The sequence below is a fragment of the Eublepharis macularius genome, chromosome 18 (genome assembly GCF_028583425.1).
Source record: "Eublepharis macularius isolate TG4126 chromosome 18, MPM_Emac_v1.0, whole genome shotgun sequence".
Classification (NCBI taxonomy): domain Eukaryota; kingdom Metazoa; phylum Chordata; class Lepidosauria; order Squamata; family Eublepharidae; genus Eublepharis; species Eublepharis macularius.
In genome coordinates, this window is record NC_072807.1 from 40,429,433 (window position 1) to 40,453,751 (window position 24,319).

At 46.2% G+C, this 24,319-nt stretch overlaps 1 protein-coding gene across 6 annotated transcripts in view; it reads right to left on the bottom strand.

Moving 5' to 3' along the window:
- The window catches only part of TCF12 (transcription factor 12), a 117,462-nt gene extending 97,846 nt beyond the window's left edge, over nt 1-19,616 (bottom strand). For 5 of the 6 annotated variants that reach the window (XM_055002712.1, XM_055002713.1, XM_055002711.1 and 2 more), the window contains exons 1-3: nt 19,388-19,615; nt 19,050-19,142; nt 18,466-18,538 (exon numbers count right to left, since the gene is read on the bottom strand). In XM_055002712.1, coding sequence (XP_054858687.1) covers nt 18,466-18,538; nt 19,050-19,124 — 148 coding nt within the window. In that variant the 5' untranslated portion in view covers nt 19,125-19,142; nt 19,388-19,615. Of the gene's footprint in view, nt 1-18,465; nt 18,539-19,049; nt 19,143-19,387 lie in introns of all 6 variants that reach the window. The other variant, XM_055002708.1, reaches the window with a different exon arrangement.
- Between the last annotated feature and the right edge of the window lie 4,703 nt (nt 19,617-24,319).

The window sequence follows — 24,319 nt, forward strand, 5'->3', positions numbered from 1 at the left end:
CCTGCTGAGGCCAGCCGGGTCTCAAGGTGCCTGATGTGCTTCGATCTGCAAAACTAAGCAGGCAGGTTGGGCAGGGGCGGCGCATGGATGAACGACTGGCTGCCTGCTCTCTGGCCCCTTCGGAGGAAGAGCGTGGAGTGGAGCCCGTGTCAGAGGAATTGAGAAGAGGGAGCACACGCCACTCCATCCGTACAATTAACTTGTTATGCTCTATTAACACTGTCTACAACTGTCTCTTAAGACAGCAGCCACAGAAATACCCGGTTCATCTGCTATTTTAATTCCGGGTTGATGTCGTTTCTCACCTAAGCGATTACAAGATGCTGCTGCAGTGGGAGAACATATTAGAATTCTTACACTTTACATCACTAATACCAATTATAAATTACAATTACACTGCTAATGAGAACTAATACTGCAGCGCAGGAGTTAATTACTTGTGGACTGAGTGGAATGTAAGGCAAAAATTTGTGTGCCTATTAAAAAAAATTCTAAAGCTTGTAGGTAAAGCGCCCGGAATTCTGTCTGACCTTAACATTCATTTCAGTGCATAATATCCGCCGGAGGCCCACCACCCACTGCAAACAGGCTCCCGTTTTTCATCTCAGGAAGCTTATGCAGACCTGGGGGCATGTTTTACAGAAAATTTTAAAACTGAAGAATATATAACAATTAGCCCACATTTAAGGCTTTATCGTGCCCAAGTACTATACCTAATTATGGCTACAAGACTGAAACCTTCTCTTTCACTGTAAAGTAAATACAAATTTAAAAGGAAGGCTAGGAAGCAAGAAGGAATCCGGTGTTAATTATTATGACTATTCAGTAAGCTTGGGGAAACGTGGGTGTTTTTCATTTTTTAGAAAGTGATGCTTCACTGAATTTAAACATCAGTTTAACACTAACAAGCTTGTACATACTGTAAACTATGAAAATAAATATTTTACTAAACATTAAGTTTAAGAGGGTAGTTCAAATGAATGTTTTCTTTGTTCCCCATTATTAAATCCAGGACAGTGTGGGGGGAGGTGTATTTTAAGAGTATTTACACTAGTCTGTCAATTTTGTTTTTCATCACAATATTAAAATCAAGAAAAAAGAAAAACTCAGTAAAGGGTGGGGACGGGGACACAACCACCTATGTGTTTAATTTGACTGTGATAAGCCATCCATCTCAAGAGCTCAGGGGGGAATACAATACTTAGGTATTTGTGGAGTATGTTTTTATCCTTCCCTTCCCCTCCAAGGAACATTGTTCTGCGTACCTCCGTTTTATCTTTCAAGCAATCCCATGAAGCAGGTTAGGCTGAGAGAGAATGAATAGTTCTACCTATCGCCACCAGTTTGCCCCAGTTTGCGATCCCCGTCTCTGCTCCCTTCGGGTCCATGACCAGCCCACCAGTTCTGCCATCTTGGAAAAATCCTGTGCATCCTAAAGAGCTGATTAGCAGGAAAGTGACGCGAGCCCCTGTCAGAGGGGGTGCCTGTCCACGTGTGAGAAAAGGAGGTCGGGCTGGCCAGGAGAGAGGCAGGAACAAACCACTTTGCATGACAATTTCAGTTCTGGAGGAAAACGGCCAGCTAGCTTGGCTATGGTCACCACTAGCCAGAGAGATGAATCAACCAGGTTTTATTCTAAGACATTTAGATTCTATCCAAGCCCAATGTCCAGCCTCAATCTATACTCACTGAAGAGGTATCCAGAGATTTCAAAACTTGTACCAAAAGGAAGCCACACTGGATAGAGCCTGGACTCTGCCTCGTCAGGTCCCTGAAAGGTTTATACCTCACTGATTCAATGGCAGGATACAAAACGTGTGCATGTTTAGAGATGCACTAGATGGCTCAGGCAAACAAACAAAGTCAAAATTAAAAGTTAGATTATTTTATCAGTTTTATATTATGGACACTGGCATACCCTCCCATTAAAAAAATCATATACCCCTGCGCCCTAGCTCAAGGAAAGAAGATTAGAGTTAAACAAAAACACGGTGCGTGGAACCAGAATTCAGTAGTCCTAAAAACAGCAATTCAGAGGAGAGGAACCTACAATCGCCACTAAAACCTTGTCTTGCAGCTGCCTCTGAAAGTCACAAGGCACAGGCTAGTGCGCACACACACACACCCCGGTCATTCCAAGAGGCATGGTACAACTGTATTGAAGGGCTTGCTCCAAATTGCTAGTAGTTTAATATAAGGAGGGTAACTGAACGGCCCTTGCTAGATGATCTTAAGGGGGCTGGGGTGTACGTGCCGGGAAGAACACAGGCCAGCAATTGCTGCAGATTCATTAAACGCGTTTGTGCCTCCCTGCATTCATCAGGACTTGGAACATGTCAGATGCTGGGAGCTACCCAAAGCATGCCTACTCAGAAGTACGTTCCGTTTGATGCACTGGTGCTTACTCCCAGGAAAGTGTTCTTTGGATTGCAGCAGTCACTTCCTAATCATCTTCAAGGGCAAGAACCATGTAATTGCACACGACAGTAGCCAGCCTCCAAAGTCCCAGAAGGATGCGACAGATTTCTGCCCCCAAAAGGGCAACAGCGGCAGCTGATCAAAAGCATTCCCGGCCACCACGGTGGGTTTTCGTCCTGTGTGCCAGCCAGAGCTGAAGAGAATCCCAAGGCCCTCCGCCTGCTCTGAACAGAGATGTGCAATGGAGCGCCCCCTCCTCGGCTCTACCCCGTTACTCCTCCCCCATCCCACAACACTTGGTGACCCCCCCCCCAGTTGCCTTCCATCCAGAAGGGAGGACTTCAGGAAGCGGACCGGAGTCCTAGACAACAAAAAGTTTATTCTTTTGAGGTCTACATAGCAAATTAAACATTTTTCTTTTGATGAAAGCAATTACTTCTCATTTCCTTTCCACAGAAGCACAGCAGTGCTCCTGTGCAGCGTTATGGTTTAAAAAATCAAATCTATGCTCTCCTGCAATATAAAAACTAAAAAAAAATTGTAAAAATAAAAACTGCTCAGGAGGATTTGGGGGCTTTTTTTTGGAAGCAGAAGAATTATTCATTTTTTAACACTGTGCCTAATTCCAGAAATAAAACTCCAGAAGAGCCCCTGATTTTGGCATTATGAATTCTGTTCTAGTAAGCGTTGTCACTCCTACATGTTTATATAAAGAAATACCAGGCTGGGCATGATCAGCGTATCGATGCTCCAACTCTAAACCTCCAAGTGACCTATCCCAGCTATTTCACATGCTTTATGGTGCCACTGGCCTTCTCGTCAACTTCCTGGGCTCCTAAAACTTTGGTGATATTAATTTCTTTCGTGTTCAGCTGTCTGAAGCCCAAGGAGTACAACAGAAGGATCTTAAAGCAGTCTCTTATTTTAAACAGATGACTGAGAACTCAGAAAAATCTCAGACTGCCATATCCAAGTCAAAATGACTTAACAGTGGAATACACACAACACACTACGATCAGAAAGAAGTCCCACGGAGTCATCGGTCTCCAAATAAAATGTGCACAGACTTTCTCAAATGGTACCAACCCATGAACTATTGAAGGATACAGAAGGAAGCACCTCTGCTGCCTCCCAAATCTATACTAAACTAAGGCTATAAGACTCGAGTGCCCAATCCCCTAAGCTCTTAGAAAACAAGAGGTCACAATTACTTCACTTTTTCTCACTATACTAGAAACTTTTCTCACTAGAAACTTTTTTAGGCAATGACAAAGTGTAAAATAAAGACAGAGTTTGCAATCAATTAAAACAGACGTTTGCTACTCTAAAGTCTGTTCTCAATTCCTTGCCATAGTTTTTTTAAATTTTAAAAAAGTAACATGAAGAATGATGCAGTTTATTCCAGAGAGCATAAGCCTGCTGCTTAAAATTTATTTCTGACCTCTCCAATCACAGACCCAGGAGTTAAATCTCAGCTGTTTTTTTTTTTCACTTGAAGAATTTTTTACTTTGTCAGCAACATACAGAACAGCATACTGCAATACTAAAATGGAAACTCCTTAATCATCGTTCCATTCCAGGAAAGAGCAGATCGTACGCCTCAGGCCGAGAACCACCTAACAGCAAAACAACCGTTTTAGTACAGTCTTTGTAATTTCACACTGAGCACTGTGTGTGTTACGTGCAGTCAAGCTGCTTCTGACTTATGGCAACCCTATGAATTAACAACCTCCAAAATGTCCTCTCACTGACAGCCTTGCTCAGGGTCTTGCAAACTGAAAGCCACGGCTTCCTTTGTTGAGTCAATCTACCTCATGTTGGATCCATCTCTTTTCCTACTGCCTTCAACTTTTCGTTGCATTAATGTCTTTTCTAGTGAGTTTTGTTTTCTCACGGTGTGTGACCCCTTAGCTTCTAGGGAGCATTCAGGCTCGATTGGATGTAGAACTCACTTGTCTTTTGGGCAGTCCATGGTGTCCGTAAAAATTCTCCTCAACTCCGCATTTCAAATAAATCAATTTTCTTCCTTTCTTTACAGTTTAACTTTTTGCATCCACACATAATAATGGGGAATACCTTCATCTTGATCTTCATCTTCAGTGACCCCTCCGGAAGGTTAAGACCAGCACCTCCGTGGCTGCCCTTCCAAGTCTCCATTTTCTCCTGGTTTCTTGGTTGCTATCTCCCTTTTGGTTGATGCCTGAGCCAGGGAATAGAAAATCTTTAACCATTTCAATTTCTTCACTGTCAACCTTAAAGTTGTGTAATACTTCGGTAGTTGTTGCTTTTGTCTTCTTGATGTTCCGCTGTAATCCTGCTTTGGCACTTTCTCCTTCAACCTTCACCATTAGTTCTTTCAAATCCTCACTATTTTCTGCCAGTTATGCAGTGCCTTCTGCATATTTCAAATTGCTAATGTTCCTTCCACCAATTTTTATTCCACCTTCCCCTAAATCGAATCCATCTTTCTTTATTATATGTTCTGTATACTGACTGAATAGATAGATAAAATATATCCCTGTCTGACAGCTTTGCCAAATGGAGACCATTCCATTTCCCCATACTCTGTCCTAACAAGTAGCATCTCGTCCAGAGTACAAGTTGTGCATCAAAACAATCAGATGTTGTGGCACAGCATTTCTTTTAAAACCATCCTTAACTTTTAATGATCCACACAGTCAAAAGGTTTGCTGTCATCTATAAAACACAACACTTCCCCCCCGCCCCCCCAGTAACCACTGTACATTTGCGGTATGATTTCTACTGCCTCTTCCTTTTCCAAATCCATCTTGAACAACTACCATTTCTTGCTCTTTTTGTTGTAAAATTTTGAGCACCACTTTGCTTGCATGGGAAATTAATGTTTGACAGCTGCTGCAATTATTGACATCTTTTTTCAAAATGAGAACATAGATTTAGCATTTCCAATCTGTGGGTCACTGTTTTTCATGTCTGTTCTAGTAAGATTTTGATGGATTCAGTTTCCATGGCTTGAAATACATCTACTGATGTCCCGTCTACTCCACGTGATCTGTTTCTCCCAACTGCGCAGAGAGCAGCTTTTACTTCACTTTCTAAAATTGCAGGTTCTTCATCAAAAGATTCTTCTTTGAACGCATCTATCATCCATTCATCTCTTGTGTGTATTTCCTCAGTGTAGTACCGTTTCCATCTTTTCCTTATTTTGTCCTGATCAAAAATGTATTTCTGTACTGGTCTTTCAGCATCCCTAATTGTCGACTGAATTTCCCTCTGACTTCTTGGCTCTTGAGGAACAGACCTCTTGCTCTTCCTTTTTTTGCTGTTCTCTTCTGTTTCTTTGCACTGGTTAATACAATAGTTCTCTATGTGCAAGTCACAGAAAAGCTACGTTCAGAATTCTTCTATCTCTGTTTTACTTTTGCTTCTCGTTTATATTAACATTTTTAAAGAACATGAAGGTACAAGAAATCAAAGTTGAATAAAAACAATTTATAACTGAATATTGTATGTAATGTTACAGTTCAAGAACCAACAACAGAGTAGTTGCTAGGAATGTGAACTGGAAAGAACCTGGTTCAAATCTCATTACTCCCACAAATTCACACGGCCTTAGACAAACTACTGTAACCTTCTCTGATTCTCTACCTACAATATGAAATGATAATAATAATGACCTACTCTAAAGATCTGTTGTAAGGACTGTAGATATAGTGTGTGAAGCACTTGGCACCTTCAAAAGTTTAAAGGACGTATTATATTCATAATCAAAGCCCATGATTTCAGCCGTGGAATGCCTCTGGGAGAAACTGAAACCCACAGATCAAGGCTGCTTCCCTTGTTTCAATGGAGGTAAACTAAACGAATAAGAAGCAAGCCAGGCCATGCAAGGGGGCTTGCTGTTCAAAATGTGTAGGAAGAGGAAAAAAAAAAAATATATATATATATATATATATATATATATATATATATATATATTTATATATTTATATATATATATTTATATTTATATTTATATTTTCACGGAATATTACAAAACAAAAGTCAGTAGAATAAAATGACTTACTCATGAAGGAAAAAATGTGATACTTTCAGGACAGCAGGATTTATTTTACATTTGGAAAGCTGAGAGGAGGTTCACTGAAATATTTGTTTCTTCAAACTTCACAGGAAATGTTTTAAGTATTTTTTCAGAGCTTTTAAAAAAACCTTTCCGTCAAAGAAAATATACCGTTATATTCTTCTGTTTTCGTCGAAGGCAGCAAATTTCTCTTATTTGACTATGATGTGGGCCAAACGAAATTGAGTTAGAATTTCACCTAAACTATTCAATAATTATTTATAGACAATTACCATTCATATAAGAAATCTACCTAAGTGATCATGCTAAACAACTAGTCATCTGAACAAAAATATAGGAATGGCTGCTTGGTTTGACAACTACGTTTAACTTGTGAAATTAAACAAGCAGGTGGAACACAAAGACAAAAATCCCAGAGCCAGTCAACATTTAACAGTTTTAGATTAATACTTCTTTTTCTTCATGAAGTCACAGGTGGTAATTTAGCTCTGGTAATAAACAAATTATCTTGCTATTCCATTATCCCAAGTCTGTGGAATTCCATTACAGCCAAGTAAGGGAAGCTATGCAAACTGCAGCCTAATATTGAGACATGGTTGGTTATCTTTTTTAAACTTGAGCATTATGAACTCTCCCAGACGTACTCTCTTCTCTTCAGAGATTTCTGTGGTTGGCTTTGTTTTTCAATGCATTTAAATGCAAAAAACTCCATCCCCCAAAACCACAATTGAACTGACCATCTTCATAAAATGGGTTTGGAACATTACACAGTTTAATGGAGGAGGGAAACATAGAAATGATTCATGTAGAATAGATCCTAGCTCAAAAGTGAAGCTGACCAACTGCATTCAAGCTCATTTGGAACACTTCACTTTCTCCATTTCCTAATAACTTCATGACCCTTCCCCACTGAGTAAGCCCCCCCCATCCACTTTTATTCTTTAAAAGGTCAAGTGTATGAAGAGTTCTAAGAATGCTGCCTTGGCTCAAAAGAGCATCAACTCCTTTGTTAATAAACTGAAGTGAATTCATTCTCCAGGTTTTCGCCAGTCTAGTTTTTCCCATTTTCACAAAATCCGAGTAATTCTACTGTGAAGAGGAATTCTCAGTGTAAGCAAGCAGCAGATGAGGATGCAGACTGCAAAGAGGAGGCACAAACTGGCTTCCACCAGAATCTCTAGAAACATGCCAGGACGGCAGGCTCCCAGGACAGAACGGAGCGGAAGGTGCGGCTTTAGGGAAATGCCTGCCAGGGATCACATGCGGGGATCTTCCATCACACCAAAGGCAACTCAAACATTCCAACAAACTTTCAGAAGTGTCTAGTTAGAAGTCCAATTAAGAAAGATGCGCAGCAACAAGGATGCCCAGAAAATCCAGCCTGCTAGTTATAAACGCTCTTGTTCCAGGAATGACGTTTTTATCTCCCTTAAGGCTTATGCCTCACAAAGTATGATCCTCCGGGCTAGTAAATACTTAAAAAGTACGTACAGGGTATAATGACAAATATACCGTTCCTCAGTGAGAAAGACAGAACTATAAATGAAACAAACAAATAAATATTAACATTAAGCCCTATTCCTTGTAGTCATCAGAATTTACTTTGTCAGCCAAAGGAAAAAGCCTATATTAGTTACTGATCCTTCAGGTATCTTGTTACAATATCTGTTGTTATCAGACCACGGCCATAGGCAAGCCACTGGTATGTATCTCCGACTGTCAACATGAATTTTATGTACTACCTTCAAAAGAGAAAAATGGGCAAGGCTGTTTTCCAGAGGAAATTGATATGGGAATATTTTTCCCACCTGACAAAATCTGTTTGCTGTACCTATTGAGCTGCAAAGGTTTTAGCACATCGATTCATAACATAATGTACATGTATAATCTCGGATGAAGCACATTAAGAACTTAAAAAAACTGTAGCAGCCCCTGCAAACTCTCTTTCTAATTTCAAGTTTTCAAACTCTTTATATGGTGGGGTCCACTTTCCCCAACACTTCAGGCAAGACTTCCTAATTGTTTTAATACCTTGTTCTCTGCATTGTGACAAGGCAGCCTCCTGGAAAAGGGTCCCTGAATGAAAGTAACACTGCAGGACCTCAGCCTCCTGGGGAAGATTTGCTGGAAGGGCCAGGCAGGAGCACCACAGGCTGGTTACGGCAACGGCACCACGCCTGTGACAGACTCTTTGACACCTGTGGCAGCCCACAGGGCGTGCCCATGTCATGCCTCACCCTCCGCAGCTTCCAGTGGTAAGGTCGCATCACACACCAGGACTGTCAGCCAATTCAGAGAATCTTTACAGTTCAACCTAAGCAGAGTTTCTCTTTGCTAAGTCTACTGAACTCAGATATATCTGCCCGTAGAATGCCATCAAGTATCGATGCAATTACGGCATGGGCACATACAGGATGAGCATCATAGGCATCTGAAAACATATGCTTTTCCAGAGTATGATTAATTTTATGTATGTACCTACTGGTGTTTTTTAAAATAAAACTCCCAAGGAGTTCATTACAAAACAAAACAAAACCTGCTTTGAAAATCTAAAATGAAAAATGGCACCCTTTTCTGGATTTTCTCACAAAAAATGACCTCTTAATTACAAAGCTACCTTACTACACGATCATTAATCCAGAGATTTGAATTTATATATTTAAATATCTAGTAATTGAATAGCTACTAATGAATATATCTGCTGAGAAATTGGAAATTTATAACGATCTATGTTTGTATTATTCAGTTAGTTGTGGAATTTTATTGGCAATATTGTACTTTACGTACTGTTAGAAATTGAGGATTGTTGTAGTTAGTTGTATTTTGTGATATTACTGTTTTTGAAAAAGTTAATTAAAAAAAAATCTAAAATGAATCCATCTCCTAAGAATTAGAACGCTTTAGCGACAGAGATGCAAAATTTCTGGTGTCGAGTTTTTATATATATTTTAATTATTGTTTTAATGTTTTAAATTTTCTAATGCCTGACGTTTGCAGCCTTGGGGGAACCCTATTTGAGTGGAAATGCACCATATAAATGTTTTAAATAAATAAAAATGATGAGCCAATCATAAAACGCAGTCTTTAAAGTTATTCCTGGCTGCAGTCAGAAGGGTTTGTTGCTACAAGAACAAGCTCGCCCAGAAAACGCTTGAGCCCCGCCACCCCCACCCCCACCGCACGTGGCCTGGGAACTGAGGCTTCTTGGGTTTATACCAAAGCTTAGCTTGTTGCATCCGGGCTGTGACTCTTGTACTGTTTTTTGCTTACAGATCAGGTTAGGGCAGCCCATAACTGCATTATGTCTCATTGTGGCAGCTGAATATAAAATTATAAAGTTCTTTAAGAGGATTCATTTTTTACTGGTGGTTGTAGAAGCAGCCAGATGAACTAGATAGTCTGCATCAGTATGCATACAAACCCAAATAGGGAGGAAGGACCAATAAAAGTTCGCTGGGGGTTTGCTGGCAGAAGACAGTGACAAAGGGAGACAGGCGAATCTCCTTGAAGAGGGAGTTCCGAAGTTTTGGTGCCATGACCGAGAAGGCCCCCTTTTGGGCTGTCACCTGTCTAGCCTCATGTGGCAAGGGCATCCCCACACAAGGCCTGCAAAGAAGACCTGGGTGGACGGGCAGGTTCATACGGGGGAAAGCAGCTATTGAGATATGCTGGGCCTCAGGTGTATAGAACTTTAAAAAGTCAGTAACGGTTCCCTGAATTGGACCTGGAAGCAAATCAGAAGCCAGCGTAGCTGGAACAAGACTGGAGTTACAGGGTTCCTGCAACCCAACACTTTGACTGCAGCATTCCATACCAACTGCAGTTCCCAGTTAGTCTTCAAGGGCAGCTCCACGTAGAACACATTGCAACAATCTAATCCAGATGTTACCAGGACATGCACCAGAGTGCCAAGATCTTTCCTGCCCAGGAAGTGAAAACTGCCCCAGCCACCACAGCCACCTGCTTATTCAACAGGAGGCCCAGCTCCAGTAGAACCCCCAAGCGACAAACCTGCTCCTTTAGAAGAAGTACAACCCCACCCCAAACAGAAGACATGCCTGTTCTTAGGTCAAATCTTCACCTTACCATCAGCACCTCCAATTTGTCAGGATTAAGTCCTCTGGAGAGAAGGCATATACATTTTCTAAATAAATAAAATTACAGGAACTGGGGGCACAATTAACAAAATGAAACCCATATTAGCTAAACAACATATAATGCATCCTTCAAAATACTGCCACAGGTTTCTTTCTCTAACCAGAATCATCGTGCAAAGAAGCAGTAATTTCTTGAACTGAACTTTCTTTTTGATCTTCACAAACTTTAGAAAACTTGAGATCCATATGAATTCTCCACTTTCACGTGTCAGTTTCTTTCTTTATTTGACATCTAAACACAAGCAGTTTCTTTTACATGCTGAAGAGAGCGAACAGGGAAAAAATCCTAGCAAGAAGAAGAAAAGGCACAGGGAAGCAAAGCCCCCCCCCTCATTTTTCCTCTCCCCTCCCCTGCCCCGCCTTCTCATCTCTTAGGAAAATGGAAAACAATGGCATGTTTGAATGCGATGGAGAAGATACCACAGAAGAAAGGGGCAGAACCAGAGAGGAAGGCAGAGAGACAACAGGGGAAGAAACGGCAGCTGCTTCCACACTCCAAGGATTGTCCACTTTGCTGTCACTATCGCTGCCAACGCAGAGGCATGCGGCGCTTTCACACATGAGTTTTCTGCACTCTCCTCTTTTAACATTTTCCTTCTGCACATGCTCTGCAGCGACTCAGCACTGGCTCTTGAGGGTGTGGTCATCTCAGCCACCATGGCAACTTGCCACCATTCGTTTTTCTTTCACACGTGTGCTTTCCACATAAAAATAGCAGCCCTTTGCCTGAAGCATTGCCTGGCACCTTTTGTTTCTTTCTCCTGGTGTGCAAAGAAATCACTGTGCAATGGAGCTTGCCAGCCATTATTTTTTTATGATTTTTATCCACCCTGCTCCTCATTCCTTTCCAGGTAATCTGGACAAAAACTACCTGCATCTTTCTGCTTGCATCTTTGCAACGAAAAGAGCTGGGGATGTCATTTTTTAAAAATGAAAAACAGGAATCAGGGGAACTAAAAGCCTACAAAAACCCTGAGATGGCGTGGCTGGAAAAAATGATAAGAAAATGGTATATGCGAGGGGCAGACAAAGGGAAAATGGCATTGACACAGGTAGGAACTTAGCAGCAGAAAAATGTGCATCATTTCTTCCAAATGGTGTGATGTCATGACTGGATAGCATTCTTTCCAAAAAGACTGGAGTAAAGTAGGTTTTGGAAAGCATATCAAGTGCCAATCAGCCCCCGCCCCTACTGTAGAACTGCAGATTCTAAAATAGATGTACTAAAAATACTGAAACCAACCAATCCGCCCAGCAATCAAATCAAAGTTCAAATTAACCGCAAAATAAAAACGACCGTCCAAATGCTTTTAAGTATCAAATATCAAAATAAATATGCTTTTAAATATCAAATATCATCAACGACGATCCTTAGCACAGAACAGGGTTCCCTCGGCCCCAATTTTATACAGCTCTCAGGCATGTGCTTCTCTTCCATGACTCGCTTCGTCACAGCATAAGAATACCTTACAGAGCTCTAAAGACTGGGTGGATTTAGACCCAGGGGCAGCCCATACATAGTATCGTATTATCAAATTCAACAAAAGCTTATTTTGTTGATTTTCCTTGGTATTCAGTTAACATCTTCACCAAAAAGTATGTCCTTTATGCTTTTGAATGTTGTGTTTATAAATACAGCTTTGTTTTCCAAATACAGAAATACAAAACATTCATTCAAGACATAAAATCACCGATTATCTCATCCTATGGCAAGAAAAAACTTGACCTTCAAAACCGTTAGCAAGTGATTGTGTCGCTTGCAAAACACCAGGATAACAACCCAGTTTTCAAACCAAAGTGTTTTAAGTTAGAAACTGACAGGCCATCTTAGAGGAGGGAGCGGATTTATCAGCAACAGCAGTTGAGTCTTGACTGGCAGTCATGAACAGAAGTATTCAAAGACAAAGCAAAGAAGCAAAACTCTTCCTGACCTCTGACATGAACCGCTGATGCCTACAGGCATGGGGAGCCCAGCCCACCTGAATCTCATTCCATGAAACTATTCTATGCAACATCATCTCCAAGGGCTTTTAAAAAGGCAACTAGTGAAGTTTCTCTAGACAAAGAAAAGCTTCAGGTGCTGAACTTCTACCAATTTCAGCTTCATTAAGACAAAAACGCTCTAGAAAAATCTTAAGTAAGACTGCAGGGACTACATGCAACTGAAGCTCTAGAGCCAATTAGAGAAATCTAACCTCTGCTACTCCTTAGGGCCGAGACTCTTTCTTTCTCATGCTTCCTGCCCGGTTTGTCACCTGAGCAGCTCACAGCAACTTCCGCATGGCTGCCAGGCAGTCTCCCATCCAGGAATTCTGGACATCAGGAGTCAACCTGGAAGGTTTTTCCATAGTGCAGTTAAAACTGAAACAAAGAGATAGACAATTGTACAGAAAACATCGTGACATTCACCAAATTAAAACCAGAGCAGAATTTGTAAGACATTATAACCCCTGACTGAAGCCTCTGGTCCTCAGAAGGCAACACCCACCTGACATAAATGAGCCTCCTTATAGCGAGCCAGATCCCCGAGTCCCTCAAGGGCTGATTCCGCACACGTTGGATAATGCACTTTCAATGCACTTTATCAATCATTTGAGGTGGATTTTTTGTTCCGCACACGAAAAAATCCGTTCTAAATTATCTATAAAGAGGATTGGAAGTGCATTATCCGACGTGTGCGCAATCAGCCAAGGTCAAGATCAGCCCTGTCTCTTTCGACCAGCATCAGCTCTCCAGGGTCCTTTCCCATCGTCTCCCGCCCTGTCCTCGTTGGCTGGAGCTGCCAGGGGCTGAACCTGGATCTTCCTGTACACCAAGCAGGTGCTCTATCAAGCCTCTTAGAAGGTGAACCCACACGGAAGGTCTTCAGGTTCCATTTTCCAAAGACAGGAAGTAGCCCACTAGCGAGCACCTTTATATGGGAGTGCTGTCATACTTGGAGATCGAAATTAAACGTAACTAAGACATGCAGCATGCAGAACTTAAGCCATTTACAGGTTTGTGCGTGAACATACACCGCTTCTCCTGATACAAAGAAAGCAGCACAGGTGAATAGCAGAGTACTGGTATGATGTGCTTTCAGAAACCAATCTTGTTGGAGGACATAAAACTATGTCAGTCACAAGTGCCAGACTTCATTTTTCTTATCAGATTTATCAGCAGCCTCTGATATGGCAGATCATGCAATCCTGTTAAGATGTTTGGAGGTAGAAATATAAAGGGATGTACTCTGGATTGGTTCAACTGGCTTCTCCTTACGGAGTGGACTCAAGAGGGCTGGTGTGAGACCAGCCGCGGGACTTGTCCCGTGGGGTTCCAGAAGGCGCAGCCTTATCCCCCGTTCTATTTAATCTTTCTGCAAATCCCTTAGGAGAAATCATCCATTGGACTGATGTTGGCTTTCATCAACATGTTGCAGATCCCCAGCTCTACATTTCTTTATCCAAATCACCTGGCGACATTGTAGAGGTCCTGAGCTACTACCTGGCTGCTGTGGTTAAATGACTAAAAGTGAAGAAGCTGAAAATTAATCGTGACAAGACAGAAGGAAGGCTAGTCAGGCAGTTTAAGCTCTTGAAAAATATTGTGCTTCCAACTTCTGATGGAGTTCAGCTGTCTCTCACTGACTCAGTTATGAGTTTATACTGGAGCCAGGATCACTGCAGGTTAACAAAGCTGCAAAAAATGTGCCTTCCATTTTCATTTAACCTGGAAGATGACACCCTACCTTGACTCAGCCTATCTGGACACAGTCACTTTAAAGCTAGACTATTGCAATGCTCTTTACATGGATCTTTCTAACAAAAATTAGCAGCTTTGTGAAATTGTATTCCACCTTCAGGATATGAAAATGCAGCTATATTAAATATTTTGATAATTTCTCAGTTGAGGTGATTAAGGAATGAACAGTGCAAACATAAGAATGTTTCCCTAGGAGTAAGCTTCGTTGAATAGACTTGAGTAGGACTTGGAGCAGACCTGCTCAGAATGCTCTCTAAAGTGCCGCCCTAAGCAGATTTACTCCTTTCAGAGCCTGCTGACTTCAATGGACTTAGAAGAGTAACTCCGCTTAGGATCCACCGTAAAGATTCTCTTAATTGGCTGACAGCCTCATGTGTGATGCCGCCTTACGAATGGAAGCCACAGAGGGTGTCTGACTGCACGGCATGGCCACACCCTGTGAGTGACCACAGGTGACAAAGAGTCTGTCACGGGTATGATGCCACTTCCGTAAGCAGTGCGTCAACAAGGAACTCCAGTTGCTATAGAATAGCAGAGTGTGGTGGCCATCAGGAGCCAGGCTGAGTATGTGCATACCACCTTCTTTACAGTCACTCCACGAGCTCCCAGGTTCTAGGTTCAATTAGCAGCGCTGACAATCGCCCGTGGATCAGCAGGACTGCGCCGCTCACTATCCTCCGCCACAACAGTTTTGCGCTTCTAAGCGAAGGTTTCTGAAGGCATCACCCTACAAAAGGGTAAGTTCAGCAACAGGTCAGCAGCAGTTCTTGATCCTGGGGACTCTCCTTCCCAACTTGGCTCCAGTGGCTTCACTGAGATATTCAGAGTAGCGTATGGAGCCCAAGTGTAGGCAGAAAGACTCCCAAAGTGGGTTTCTCCCTCACTGACCGAGCAGCCCTGGGTTTAAACCAGGCCTGCCCTCTTGTCACAGGAAAACTTGAAGAACTTGACTGGCAGCTTTTATGAGAGGATACCAAGGAAGTTTGCTCCCCAATGCTTTGGGAGTTTTTTTACCTTCACCCCCTTTTACTCGTAGCAAATATCTATGCGATCTCACTGTTCCAACCTACCACAGGTTATTTTTGTTGGCACGCTGTAACACGTTCCCTGTAGGATGACCTGAGAGAATACAACAGCATGCCCTCTTTAAGAAGGCAGGTAAAACCCCTCACATCTGGAGTCAACCTTTGCACAATATTTGGCTTGTTATCGTTCCAGTTCTATCCTGGAAGACAGTCAGGACTGCATGCAAATGAGCAAAGGAAAGAAACTCCCATCAGTTAGTATTAGAATGGACGTTGTTTCTGACCAGAATTGTCAAGGAAATTAACAGATAAAAGTATAACCTACAAATATCAATTGAAGTTCAGGAAGCACTATAACTGTCAGTTGTTAGGAAGGTTTATGTTACATCTGACAAGAGACTAGGACTAGGAAACCTGTTTTGTGGGACACGTGAATAGCAACCAAAAAGGACTACTTCAAACCAGAAACAATACATGTCCATAATATACTAATAAGCAAAAAAGTAAATCAAGAATAAAAAATGCAAACTAAGCTTCCCTGCAATCAGAAAACCTGAAGTGTTCTTTCAATCTTTTTGCAGAACAAAAAACACCCAAACCCTCCAAATAGGGACTCTATATCAAGTCTTTCTTTCCATGCAAGCCACATAGGTCTCGGAAATGAAATCAAGGAAGGTATGCAACAAAACTATAGTCCATGAGTGGATTTAAAGTCAGTTCATCAAATGATGGTCCCCTTTAGCAGAAAGCCAGTATCTTTTCCGACACAGCTCCGTATCCTATAATCACATGCTTGCCAAGTTATTTGCAAAAAAAATTCTAAGCTACAAATACCTCCTCCATGCACTGGAAGTTTTGTGAAACTCCAATTTCAGATTTTAGCTTTTCAAAACCATAAACCTCCTTCAGGTTCAAATACACTGTTGACCAAATTATGCACACAGAACTGTGGTGGCATCAAACCAACAAAGAGTTGCACAGTGATATTTTAGGGGTTCAAATAAAAATAGATAGCAAAGACACAAAGATTGTTTATGAATACGAAGCAAGGAGGTTTAATGACAGCACTCCATTAAGTTAATACTAACCACTCCCAAACTGTACTCAAGATCCACTACAGATTAAACAGTAAAAGCCAAATTTGTATTATGGGAATATATATGCTATTTTGTGCTTACATACAGGAAAGAAATGGTCGCTGCTGGCTCACGGCCAGCTCTCATAGTTTACAGATTAGAACACTGCATATACGATACGTTACATATTAAAAACTGCAATGAGAGATACTTGGAAAATAAGGGGAGGAGAGGCCGAGGGGCGCCTCTGACAAACCTCTTCACCTTGTAGCCCTGTCTGTTTTCCTATCAGCTGCTGAAGGAAGAACATGCGCTGGGAACTCCCCTGCAAGATGCCCAGGATGAATTTCCAGCCCACCTGCACTCCTCTCTCCAGGCACTCCCCCTCCCCTCCCACTGCACAGCCATCTAGAACTACCATCAGGTCCGCACCGATATGAAAGGCAACACACAGAAACCGATTTGAAAACTGTGCTTTGGGGCAGCAGCTGTCAATGGTAACCAGGGTAGGCTCAAACACAGAAACTTAAAAGGAAAAAGGGAGGGGAGGGAAGAAAAATGCCCATCCAGTGACATATATTTATGTTCACGCCAGGGCTATTAGAAATTAAACTCAAACTTTTAAAAATTATTATTAAGTATCCTGCCCAGAAATGCTTGTTCAGGCTTTGAGACATCTCAGTAATAATGTTCCCATCGATCAAGCAGTAATGTACAAACCTCTTTATTCTTTCCAGCCCACCTGCACTCCTCCCTCCAGGCACTCCCCCTTCCCCTCCCGTTGCACAGCCGTCTAGAACTACCATCAGGTCTGCACCGATATTAAATGCAATACTACTTTGAGACATCCCAGTAATAATATTCACAATCTTCAAATACTAACATGAAAAACCTCTTTATTCATTCAGAGGCGCCCTCTAGACCAAGCATGACACACGTTAAGAAGTACCTTAATACACTTACGCTACAAGTGTCTACTCTGCAACTCACCCAGCCCAAATCACTAGAAGCCAGCACAATTTTTTAAAGACAAGAGAGATCACTGTCCAAGAACAATTTATTTTACACTACAAAATTTGCCTACTTTCCCCAAACCAAGAACAACAAATTAATAGTTCCTCATTACCACACTACCGTTAAATCAGATTCTTCATGGTAAAGGAACAGCTACATTATGCCTACTGTGAAGACCAGGACAACAAGGCATACACACCATCTTGGGGGGGGGGGCGGAAATGAACAAGCTCCTAAAATACAGAAGACTGAATTTCTTGATTGATCTGGTAATATCGCACAGCATACATTATTTACAGTGCAATCCTAAACAGAATCACTCCAGTCTAAGCCCATTGAAATCAATGGGCTTAGACTGGAATAACTCTGCTTAGGATTGCACTGTTAGTCACTTATGCAAAAAAGGGGGGGGGGAGCAAAAAATGTCCCTCAGTTTTACAACTTTAGATTTCATATTTCATTAACCAATGATATGCCTAAATACGTGCAGCTTTAAAGGGCATACTGCTGAGGCAACCGGCTAGACTCTTTCCGCTTTTCCGTTACCATAAGCTTGCCTCTTTGGAGGTTCTTCCTCTAGAAATGCAGCGCTATTCCTGCAGCCGCCTGTAATTTATTCTTTTTTGACTAATTCAAGCTGTGAACAAACTAATCTTAAGAATTCCATAACGTTAAACGTATAATAATCTTTAAATCAGTATTTGTTGCCTAGATTTTGTTAGCATCTCCTAAACGACACAACTTAAAACTGGAAGGTACTTTCCAAGGGAGGTGAAGGTTCACCTTCTGAAAACCATGCACGCCCTTTCACTGGACAAACCCACAAGTCCATTCCGCAGTATCGGCACACACCGGCTTGCAAGGAGTAGTTCTGCGGGAAGGCACTCCGCAGAAAGGCCGCCACACACGCCCCTCGCAAACGCCCCGCGCAAAGGGAAGGGCGGCGCAGGCCAGTCCCGAGCCGCCAGCCTTACCCGATCCGCTGAACTGGCTGCTTCCCAGCGTGGTCGGCCGGGTTTTCCCGCTGTTAACAGGCGGAGAAAACATCTGCAAAGCAAGCGGAGGCCTCGGGGTTAGGGCCCGGCGGTCCCCCTGGCCGAACCGCCCCGGCGGCCGGGCGCTGCTCCTCTCCCCGCGCCGCGCCGCGCCTCCTCGCTCCGGCCCCGCATCCCGCGCCCGCAAGCGGAGGGCCCGCCGGGCCGGGCTTCCTATTGTGCGGGGGGCGGCGAGGCCCGCCGGAGGGCTGGGCTGGGGCCGGGCGGGCCCTCCTCACTCGCCCGCCCGCCCGCCCGCCCGCTGGCGAGGGGCCGGCCGGAGAGGGGCCGCGCGGGGCCGAGGCGCCCTCGGGGAGCTCCGGCCGCGGCTGTCCCACTCCCGCCCCAGCGCCCTTCGCCGGGCTCCGGGGCGCAGGAGGCGGCCGCGCACGTGGGCTCGGGCCGGCAGCCTCCCGCCGAAGGGAGCGGCGCGCAGAAGCGCCGGGCCGGGCCGGGCCGCATCCCCCGCGCCCGGGCACCGAGAGGGCGGCCGCGGCGGCGTCCCGGCCGGGCGGCGCTCGTACCGCGCTGAAGTCCAGCAGGTCGCTCAGCTCCTTGTCGGTCCCGATGGCGGCCATCCGCTGCTGCTGCGGGTTCATGGCGGGCGCGGGGCGGCCCTGCGGCGGAGAGAGAGACCGGGGGGGGGGGGAGGGAGGGAGAGGCGCGTTACCCGCCGCGCCAGGCCCAACAAAGGGCCGCCCGCACACCCGCCCCGCGCGCCCCCTCGGCCGGAGCCCCGGGCGGGCGGACGGACGGGCGGGCGGCGCCTCCTCCTCCTCAGCGCCCCGCTCGCGCCCTCGCCCCGCGCCGAGTCCGCCCCAGCCCCAGCCCAGCCGCCAACTTCCTTCCGCGCCGCCTTTACCCGGTCGCCGCCGCTGCCGAGGCCGGGCTGTGAGGAGAGGGAGAGGGAGGCGGCGGCGGCGTCGCAGGGAGGGAGGGAGGGAGGGAAGGGGCGGCGGCACCTCCGCCTCCCGGGCCCGGCCCTCGCCGGCCTCGCGCGCCCCTCCTCGGCTGGGCCTGCTCGGGAGACGCGCGGCGGGCGGGCGGGCAGGCTGGCGGGGCTCCCTCAGGCGGACATTTTCGGGCCGGCCGCGGAGGCCTCAGCACCGCCGAGCTCGTATCCCTCCGCGCCTGGCGGCCGCCGCGACTCCCGCCCAGCCCGCGCCCCACCTCCGCCCGAGGGAAGCAGGGAGGCCCCGCGGCCCTCGGCCCGCCCCTCGCCCGCAGACGCTGCGCGGCCGGCGGAGGACGGGGCGACCCGCGAGGCTCCCGGGGAGCGGCCCGAGGGGGAACGGCAGGGCAGGCCGCGAGAGGCCGCTGGGCGCTGAGGGAGCGGAGCGGCGTCTCCCCCGCCGGCCGAAGGCCGCCCCCGAGGCCGCGTCCCCATCGCCGCTTCTCCGGCCCGCTAAAGGACCCCCCGCGCCGCAGGAGGCCGGGCGGCTGCAGCGGCCGGAGCGACGGCGGGGATCGGGGCGGCCCCCTCCACGCCGCCCGAGCCACTCCACGGGGCTGTTGTGAGGACAAAATGGCCGGGGGAGGAGGGGGCCGAGAGGAAGCAAAAAATACGCTGCAGGCCCCAACGGTGGATCCCGATGCCCCCCACCCCGGGAGCGCAGCAGACCAAGGGGGAGACTCGCACCACCCCACCCCACCCCCGCAGGGGCTGCCTTCCTCCTCGGCTTCTCCTCCCCGGCTGCGTTTGGCCGGCCGGCCGGCCTCCAGGTGGTGGCTGGAGATCTCCCGGAATTGCAACTGGTCTCCAGGCCACAGAAATCTGTTCCCCTGGAGAAAATGGCTACTTCGGGAGATGGACTCTATGGAGTTATGCCATGCCAAGGTCCTTTTCCTCCCCAAACCCCACTTCCTCCAGGTCTCCAGGAATTTCCCAACTTGGAGCTGGCAACCCTACTGGCCAGGTAACTCTGAAGCCTCCTGCCCAGAGAGGGTCCCGGAGGGATCTTCTGGGCCCCTTTCCAGATTGCCTCTGCAGACCTCCCCCTCCTGGCAGCAGACCCAGCCCAGGCCAGGGGTTGGGTTGGGTTGGCCCACGGCTTGGTTTCTCTTTGAAGAGGCCCAGGCAGGGGTCAGCACAAGCCCCACACAGGCCAGGGAGGAACTCAGCTATGGACCCAGTGTCTTCCTGTGGTGGTGGTGGGGGAGCTATTCTCCCTCCTCCCTTGGGAATCCAGGCCCAGGGATCTTTGCTCAGGGGAGTTAGGGCTGGTAGTTGGAGCTCCCTTGCTCACTCCTAGCACCTGCCCTGGCAGAGGGTGCGTTGCTTGTGGGGCAGCCTGCGTGGGTGGTGGATCCTCACTTTGCTCAAATGCAATGCTGCCTCTACTGCTGGGTCAGTCTGGCCACCCGCCAGCTGTCACCCTAGATAGTGCAAAATAATCCCTCCATGACAATCGTGTCACCCAGGACTGTTTATCAGTTTAATCCTTCATGCAGCTTCCCTGTTTCAGAGCATCGTTAGCCAATGGCCAGCACCAGACTTGATTAGGCTTAACCTTAGAAGGTGTGATGCATCTCATGGAAAAACGCCACCAGGCCTGTGCCTCACATGCAGCCACCATATCTAAGTGTTAACAGGTAGAGGCCCAAGAGCAAGCCTGGTTCAGAACAATCCCAGCCATTCGGAATAGATAATATCAGAACGGGCTGCTGGGGCCCTTTTAAGCAATGGGCCGCACACACCCTGCATTTATTTAAAAGGTGTACTACTTGAAGGGATGCTGCCTTGAGTGAGAGGGAGAACCGCCTTGCTTAAAGTCTGCAGAGGAGGCAGCCACTCCTGTAGAGCTCCTGGAGCCAACACCGCAATGTGCTCACTAGTGTAAGGCGCGCATACGCAGATGTAAGCCCTGGTGTCCAAAGAGCCTCCCTGTAACACCAGCTCTCTCACTACAAGCCTGAGGCAAAACCCAAGATCCACACAAGCACCGTCTGTCCATTCTAGAAAGCCTGTACATGCACCTCAGCATTTTCAGGAGTAGTGCTTAGGAAGCTTTGAGTAAAAGGATAAGTTTAATGATTTATTCTTTTTTTATTCCAAGGCAGGCAGCTACTTCAAAAAGGATACTGCACTAAGCTTTTGTAGCTGGTGGGCGGTGTGTGTGTGTGTCAAATGTGTCACCCTAGTCTGAATATAGTGTGTATGCCAGTGATGGATGAGGCAAAAGAAGCAATCAATAAGTCACTACAGTCATCAAAGGCGAGGTGACAGAATGTCTACAGTGTCTCGGCCACCAGTATCTAAAGCTAATGAACAAAGGGGGCGGGGTGGGGGGGGCGGCCCAGTCCTCTCGGCTGACTTGAGAAGAAAGCCCTCCTGGTTTCAGAGGGGTTTATTTCCAAGTAGGGGTGCACAAGACTGGAGGATTCATAGGCCAATTCAAATTTACAGGCTTCCGAGGAGAAGAACTGCAAAGACAAAATTAGTAAAAGCATCAGGCATTCTACGATGTACTGCACAGGAGGAAACTTTTGCGTATTTTTATGTTAATTCATTCCCTTCCCCCTGTATGGGGACCCAAAGTGGCTTACATCCTCCTCCTCCATTTTATTCTCACAACAACCCTGTGAGGTAGGTTAGGCTAGGAGTATGTGACTGGCTCACGGTCACCCAGCGAGCTTCCCAGGCAGAGCCAGGATTTGAACCTGGGTCTCCCTAGTCCAACACTCTAACCCCTGCTCCACATACAGAATTTCCAGCAAGTCTGTATATAAGGATGATCGTCGCCCTGATTATTTACACAGATTTTCAACCAAAATTGTCCCAGATAAAAGTTCAGAGGTCAGGCTCTAAACAAAATGAGTCCAAATGTTTAAAAAAATTAAGTATGAACAAAAAAAATCCTGCTCCTTCCAGGCCCAAAATTACTCTCCAAAAGAAGTAAGGGTTCTACGCTGCACCGATTCTCAATCCAACCCAGGCTTGTTGGCTGCTCTTGAGGGGGGAGGCCTGCCCAGGTGCTCCTGAGTGCTCCAGGTGGAGGCCCCCCCCCCCCCGCAAAGGGGGTCAGCCCCCCCCCCCACCTCGCCAGTGACAGGATTCTGAAGCAGCAGGGCTGGAGCCCCAGAGAGCCGCTGCTGAGCAGAGGAGAGCGCCCTGGGCTGAGGGGCCCTGGGCTTGATTCCACATTTTGATGCAGCTTCTCCCCCCCTCACCCCCCCCATTCCTCTCTCCTGCACTCCAGTTGCCCTTCCACCCACTACAACGAGCACCTGGGGTAGTACTGATAGTGATTAATAAATACAAACACACGTAGTTCGTACGTAAGAAAAGCGACGCTGGGGGTGTGGCAATGTTCACCTTCTCGAATTCCATTTTTGAAGCTACACCCACTTCTTTGTTCTGCTTTATCTTGTTTTTTTCCAAGTTTATTTCCTTGCTCTTAAAACACTTTCGGTGCTTCATTATCCTGGGAATCGGCACAGTTTGTTTCAGGGGTTACTCCAAGGTCCAGATTATGCAATCTTAATGCAGATTTCATGGGACTGGAATTGCCACTTTCACATCCTGTTGCACATTAAAATTTCCAGCATAATAAAATTCAGGTCACAGTACTGGGATCTTTATAATGTACAGGTATGGACAGCTGATAGAGTAGGAACCTCAGAAAGTATTCTCTGTAAGGCCTCCATTTTTTGGCCATCCCTAATTGTTGTCTTCGGACTTAAGGATGAACAAGGACTGCTGTGACTTCAGACCGCGCAGGACACGTGGCAATCAGCCTGCTTGTGAGAATGTGTGGTGTCTGATGCTTCTGGCAGAGGATGCTGGGGAAACGTCAGCACTGGCACCGAGATCCTTTGCCGTCTTCCAGTCCTGGCCAGCATTGCCCTCCTCTCTTAGCCGTCCACTAAACCAAAGGAACCCGCAGCTCGGCTCTGGCAGGATTCTCCTGGGGGTGTTGGGTCCCCAAAGGACCCCTTTTCACAAAGGCCTGCAGAATGCAGCACCCCTGTTTACCACGTGTTGCTCTTGTAGACCTGCCGGTTGTTGCCATGACACACTTGCTCCAAGAATCAGGCCCTGAGATTTGTGTGTTCAGTGTTTTCTGGAGTCTGTTATGTGGAAAAGCCAGTCAAGAGGCGGCTGTTAGAGCCTCAAATACCTTTCTGCAGAGATCTGCTTGCAGGTGGATAAGATCAACCCCTCGTTTTCCCAAGAGTTCCCAGCACCTGGAATGGGCCCCTGCCAGCTCCCAGTCCCATTGAGGTCTCTCTCTCTCCCCCCGAAACAGCCCTGTAACCTCCATTCAGGCTAATAAAGAATGCTAGACCTGAAGACGTAAAGCTCCTCTGGAGGCCACTCCCCGGGGGCTGCAATCCTACGCATGTTTACTCAGGAGTCTCACTTGGCCCAATGCCACTTGCACCCAAGCAAATACGTAGTGGATTGCAGTTTCCACCTTTTCCTCTCTTTACTGTTGAGGGAGTTCACCGATGGGACTTGCGTATACAGCGCTTTCTCCTGTCCCGCTCCTCCAGACATTTTATTTTTAAAGTTTCTGATCCCAGAAAGGACATGCCTGATTGAAAGCAAGTTGCAGTCCTTCCCCAAAGCAATACCTCTGATGGGAAAACCGTCTCAGAAAGAAACCCTGCTCAGCCTCAGCCACAGCGGCTTGCCATTGCTCTCGTATCTACAGCTGAGGAGTAAAATATTAGCCTGTCTCCACCTGTCAAAGAGAGAAGCTCTTTTTCATTGACTGAACATGGGCTCTTGAAAAAACTAATTTTGGGGATTGGCAGCTCTGGTGGGTAAGGCTGGATCACAGTGAAGTAT